This window comes from Otolemur garnettii, unplaced genomic scaffold (genome assembly GCF_000181295.1).
Source record: "Otolemur garnettii isolate 467f Iridium unplaced genomic scaffold, OtoGar3 scaffold00140, whole genome shotgun sequence".
Classification (NCBI taxonomy): Eukaryota; Metazoa; Chordata; class Mammalia; order Primates; family Galagidae; genus Otolemur; species Otolemur garnettii.
In genome coordinates, this window is record NW_003852535.1 from 5080551 (window position 1) to 5086884 (window position 6334).

The window sequence follows — 6334 nt, forward strand, 5'->3', positions numbered from 1 at the left end:
CAACCTCCAACTCCTGGGCTCAAGCCAGTCTCCTGCCTCCGCCTCCCAAGTAGCTGGGACCACAGGCGCCCGCCACAACGCCCGGCTATTTTTTTGGTTGCAGCCGTCATTGTTGTTTGGCAGGTCCGGGCTGGGGATTCGAACCGCCACCTTAGGTGTACGTGGCTAGCGCCTTAGCCGGTTGAGCTATAGGCGCCGAGCCGAGTGATTCACATCTTAATAGCCTTGTCCTTGGGCGTGCATTAGGTGTAGTTTATGCAGTGAATAGGCTGTACATGACCATGGCTCTTTTGGACATGACCATTGTTCCTTCTTTCCTTTGTTATCTTGGAAGTGAGGAATTGAAAGAATGATTTTTTACTTTAACTGCTTTTGAGCATCTCCTACCTTTTTATGGAAGTCCCGATGGAGAAGCTGTTTCCTTAAGGCAGCCCTGCTGTGGTTGGCTTAATGTGTTCTCCAGGCGAGGACCCAGACGCTGCAGCCTCTCTCTTTCCTGGGATCTTTCTGTGGGTTCCGCTGCTGGTACAAGAGTCCCTTGAAGACACTGCCTGGGGCAGGCAAGAGGCTCAGGGTTTCCTAATGGATGTCCTTCTGCTTTCCCAGCTGGGAGAGGTGAGCTGTGAGAAGGTCTCCTGCCAGCGGGCTTGTGCTGACCCCTCCCTGCTCCCTGGGGACTGTTGCTCCACCTGCCCAGGTAAGCAGGTTTCTGGGTCCTGTAGTTTCACCAACATCCTCTTCTGCTTCACTCTTCTTCCCAGAAACATAGAACTTATAAAGGACTGTATGTGAGAAACCCAGCCTCAGAGAGGGAAGTAGCTTGCTTGAGGTTGCACAGCCATGGTGGGGTTTGGGGATGCTCAGCCAGTGCTCATAAAGCCATGTCAGGATGTCCTGCCTGGCATTTGTTTATTTACTGTTCCTTTTTCTTGCTCATTACCTCCTTCCTTAATCTATTCCTCTGCTTTCTTATTTCTTATTTATTTATTTATTATTTTTTGAGATAGAGTACCATTTTGTCACCTTTGGTAGAATGCTGTGGTATCATGGCTCACAACAACCTTGAACTCTTGGGCTCAAGCGATCTTCTTGCCTTACCCTCCCAAGTAGCTGGGACTACAGGTGCCTGCCACAATGCCCAGCTACTTCTCTTTCTTTCTTTATTTTTTTAAGAGATGGGGGTCTCTCTTGCTCAGGCTGGTCTCGAACTCCCGAACTCAGGCTATCCACTTACCTTGGCCTCCCAGAGTGCTGGGATTACAGGTGTGAGCCACTGTGCCTGGCCTAGGTGGAGGGAGCCAGCCCCCACACAACCCATGGGTATCCCCAATGCTTGATGGTGATGAGACAATGAAAGAAATAAAGATGGCTTGGCGCCTGTAGCTCAAGTGGCTAAGGCACCAGCTACATACATCTGAGCTGGAGGGTTCAAATCTAGCCCGGGCCCGCCAAACAACAATGACGGCTGCAACCAAAAAATAGCCGGGTGTTGTGGCGGGTACCTGTAGTCCCAGCTACTTGGGAGGCCAAGGCAGGAGAATGGCTTGAGTCCAGGAGTTGGAGGTTGCTGTGAGCTGTGATGCCACGGCCCTCTACCTAGGGCGACAGCTTGAGACTCTGTCTTAAAAAAACAAAAAAGAAAGAAAGAAAGAAAGACAAGAGACAAAGTAAGATTTAAAAAGAGTAGGCTGAGGGGACCCTCGCCACCTAATGTGAGAACAGCTAAGGCCCCTTGTTCTGGGTTGACTGAGTATCATCTTCAAATCAGCAAATAAATAGTTATGAAAGAAAACAAAAACAACACTGTTATCATTCTCACTGTACTTACAATTTCAGCTAAGCTACTTTTTAACTTTTGTAACGACTTTACTCCACTCTAAGTGATTTATAAACTTTGGAACTTGGATGCAGTTCATAGATCAAGAAACAAGACTTAGAAGCAGGATGTGAGAGCTGACAGCAGGTTTGACCACGCACACAGTTTCCAGTGGAGGCAATTAAGTCTCTGGGTCCCTGCAGGCAGACAGGCTGAAGCCACACCCCTATTGGGAGCAGGGGAGAAAGCAGTTGTTCCTCTTATCTCAACCCCAAGAGGTTGTTCCTCTTTTACAGAGAGCCTGCTGCATGCATTGTTCCCAACACATCTAGCAACTGCTCATTGCCCCCAGGGACCTTTGTATAGACTCTCTATAGGGGAAAGGTCAGGCCTCAGCAAGACATTTCTTATCCTTTTTTCCAAGGCCTGTGCTGCTGCTGTTCAGCAGACTTTTGGGGCTCCTGATATGCATTGTGGTCTCCTTCTGGTACAGACTCTTTTCAGAATCCACATCTTCTATCTGTCCTAGAGAATCTGCGTCCTCTAACTAATCCTCTTCAATTAAAACATTTCTAACATAAAAATCCAATTTATGTGGGTACCTCAAGAGGGCGCCCTCCTCTGCCTCTAATTCTCGACCTTGTCTTCCTACATTTCCACCCATACCCAGGTTCAACGGTTTCAGATTCCATATATAAAACACACCGTGCAGTAGTTTGTCTTTCTGTGCCTGGTTTATTTCACTTTGTATAATATTCTGTAATTCTATCCATGTTATCACAAAGGACAGGATTTCCTTCTTTTTAAAGGCTGAATAGTATTCCGTTGTGTCTGTATGTAACCTATATTCTTTATCCACCCATCTGCTGACGGACACTCAGGTTGATACCATAGCTTGGCTATTGTGAATAGTGCTGCAGTGAACGTGGGAGTGCAGATATCTTTTTAACACACTGATTTTTAAATCTTTTGGGTAATATCCAGAATTAGGATTGTTGGATCTATTTTATTTTTTTTAAATTTCTAGGAAGACAGGTAATTTTTTGTCACTGATTTGTGGCCTGGATTTTCTCTTGTATAAAATATAAAATATCTGTTTAACTCCTCTGCCTTTTTTTTTTTTTAAAGAGGCAGGGTCTCACTCTGTTACCTAGCCTGGAGTGCAGTGGCATCATCAGAGCTCACTGCAGCCTGGAACTCCTAGGCTCAAGCATTCCTCCCATGTCAGGCTCCTGAGTAGCTGGGAATATCAGTGTGCCAACACCATGCTTGGCTAATTTATATATAGATATTATTTATTTATTTATTATTATTATTATTTTTTTGAGACAGAGCCTCAAGCTTTCCCCCTGGGTAGAGTGCTGTGGCATCACAGCTCACAGCAACCTCCAACTCCTGGGCTCAAACGAGTCTTCTGCCTTGGCCTCCCAAGTAGCTGGGACCACAGATGCCTGTCACAATGCCCGGCTATTTTTTGGTGTAGCCATCATTGTTGTTAGGCAGGCCCGGGCTGGATTTGAACCTGCCAGTTCAGGTGTATATGGCTGGCGCCTTAGCCGCTTGAGCCACAGGCACCGAGCCCTAATTTTTATATATTTTTAGAGATGGGGTCTCACTATGTTATCCAAGCTAGTCTTGAACTCCTGGCTTCAGGCAGTCCTCCCACATCAGCCTCCCAGAGTTTGGGGATTACAGATGTGAGCCACTGTGCCTGGCCTTCTCTGCCTTTTTGAAGGCTATCTCCTGTTTGCAAGGCAGTTCTTCAGATTGGTGTGTGATGAGCTACTTACTGTTAGACTGGTAGGACTGGGAGCATCCATCCACTAAGCATGTGATATCACTATGTTGGAAACCATTGAATACTTTAAAGATTTTACTTTGTTTTGAACACCATAAATGCCTCTGCAAACTGATCTTCCCCTGGCTTTCTAGAGACTAACTGCTGGCTAATGTGCCAAGCAGTGTATTGAACCCTCTCCCTGTATTACCTCATTTAAGTGCTAATGAGAATATCTGGGCATTGTGGCTTGGCACCTGTAGCTCAGTGGTTAGGGTGTTGGCCACATACACTGGGGCTGGCGGGTTCGTTCCTGGCCCTAGCCTGCTAAAAAACAACAATGATAACTACAACAAAAAAATAACCGGGCCTTGTGGTGGGCACCTGTAGTCCCAGCTATTTGGGAGGCTGAGGCAAGAGAATCAATCGCTTGGGCCCAGGAGTCTGAGGTTGCTATGAAATGTGACACCACAGCACTCTATTGAGTGCAACATAATAAGACTCTGTCTCAAAAAAAAAAAAAGAATATCTGGATATTGCTACTGTATTATCTCCATTTTGCAGATAGAGAAATGGAGACTCCGAGAAGGTTAATTTTCTAGTTGGCGGTGTTGGACTCGAGCCTAGTTCTCTCTCACTCCTTATCCTGTGCTCTTTCCCACTGCATGCCTGCCTTCACATGGGGAAACTGAGGCCCAAAGAGGCGACCTACAGAGCCCAGCTCCTTCTTCTGGAGCACCCTGCCTTGGCTACGTTTGCCACATGTGTTTGTCACATGCTTTTTCCTTTAAGGAAAAGCAACTTTTTATTGAAATAGAATATGAATTGTTCTCTTTTGGTGTTTTTTTAAAGGTAGAACAGTTTCCTTGATGCAATTCGTATGCCATGCAATTCACACATGGAAAGTTGTGATTCAGTGGCTTTTAGCATATCCATAGGTATACAATGATCTTCTTAATGATTTTTTAAATTATTCTAGTTTTTTTTGAGACAGTCCCACTGTGTCACCCTCTGTAGAGTGCTGAGGCATCACAGCTCACAGCTCAACCTCAAACTCTTGGGCTTAAGTGAATCTCTTGCCTCAGCCTCCCAAATAGCTGGGACTACAGGTGCCCACCACAACACCCGGCTATTTTTTGTTGCAGTTGTCATTGTTGTTTTAGCTGGCGCGGGCTGTGTTCGAAATCACCAATTTCAGTGTATGTGGCTGGTGCTGTAACCACTGTGCTATGGGCGCCAAGCCTGTTCTAGTTTTCTTTTTTTTCCTCCTCCCCATTATTAACAGCCCACACCAGAGTGGCATATTTATTATGATTTCGAAGCCTATAGTGACATATCATTAACAGCCGAAGTCTGGAACTCCTGGGCTCAACTCCTAGTTTACATTGGAGTTTAGACTGAGATTCTCCATGTACTCTTTCATTCAGACTCAGTCCTTTTTTTTTCTACACATGAGACTCTGAGAATCAGTCCTTATTCTTATGCCCATTTTACAGAGGAGGAAACTGAGGCCCAGGGGAGTTAGGTGCCTTGTACAAGGTCATAGAAGGAACTGCCTCCCTTTGTTCATGGTTCCTTTTCAGTCTTCTCCCCTGACAGCAGAAGCTGGCTGGTCCTGACCAGGCATCCTCAGGCTCTCTGAGGACAGGGTTTGGGTGTCTGTCCACAGCCCTGCTTGTCCCACTTCAGCCACTGGGGAGAACCATGGTGTATCCTGTTTCCCCCTCCTCTCTAGATTCTCCATTTCCTCTGGAAGAAGGACAGGGGCTGTCCCCTTCTGGAGATGTGGAATTCAGCAAAGTTGCTCGGAGCCCCCGTGGAGATGCTAAGGCCCCTGTCAACTGTAGCTCCTGCCCAGGGCCTCTGTCAGCATCACCCCTGAGGCCAATGCTCCATCTTCTCCAGCTCCTCTTAAGAACAAACTTGTCTAATACGCAAACTTTACCTCCAGGCCCCTCACGGGCTCAGGTTTCACCCTCACCCACTTTGGGGCCAGGGACCACTTTCCCAGGGGAGCCAAGGGCTACCCAGTTTTCTCGACTCCCACCAGGGCCTTTGACCCCTTCAGGAGCCTCCATTCTACCTCCAGCCTCTCTGGGGACTCCTCAGCCACCTTCTGTGACTCTGAAGGGCTCCTCCTCAGACTCTGGGCCCCAGACAGCATCCAGGTGGCCTTCTCTGCCTGCTGCCCTCCTGACTGAAGCTTCAGCACTTTCCACAATGGACCCCACTCCATCGGAGAACCCCATCACCCTCCTCAAGTCTCATACCTCTCCCACCACCTCCAGCCTTTCTTCGGCCCTTGCTGCCACCGTCCGTCCTGGTCCCCGGTGGCCCTCAGCAGGGACCTCAAAGGGGGAAGAGTCCACTGAGTAAGCAGGTCACTATGCCTGGGAGGCTCTGGACAGAAGAGACTCTGCCAGTGGCCTGTGGCATGTGCAGCAGCCCCTGCCAGGATGTACTTGTGCAGGGCTCCTGGTGGGGATGGAAGACCCCCAGCTGGATGTGACCTTGTTCCTGAGGAGTGTTAGGAAGGTGCTGAAAGAATTAAGCAAGTGGTGCTCTCCACTGTCAGCATCCTCCCTGGACCACATGCTGGCTCGTCTTTAGAGAAAATTCAAGGCTGCCAAGCTCTCTTCTGGAGGAAGAGGAGCAGATAGGCCGGGATTCCACTGGGACTCTGCTACCAGTCCTCATATGTCCTCTACTGAGGTTTCCCGATTAAAGCTTGTCTCAGTTTC

General features: G+C 47.9%; 1 protein-coding gene across 4 annotated transcripts in view; it reads left to right on the forward strand.

Annotated features, from left to right (window-relative positions):
- The window catches only part of VWCE (von Willebrand factor C and EGF domains), a 31857-nt gene extending 25523 nt beyond the window's left edge, over positions 1 to 6334 (forward strand). For 3 of the 4 annotated variants that reach the window (XM_003798754.2, XM_023518442.1, XM_012810702.2), the window contains 2 exons: positions 607 to 697; positions 5329 to 6334. In XM_003798754.2, the coding sequence (XP_003798802.1) occupies positions 607 to 697; positions 5329 to 5969 (732 nt within the window). In that variant the 3' untranslated portion in view covers positions 5970 to 6334. The remainder of the gene's footprint in view (positions 1 to 606; positions 698 to 5328) is intronic. The other variant, XM_023518443.1, reaches the window with a different exon arrangement.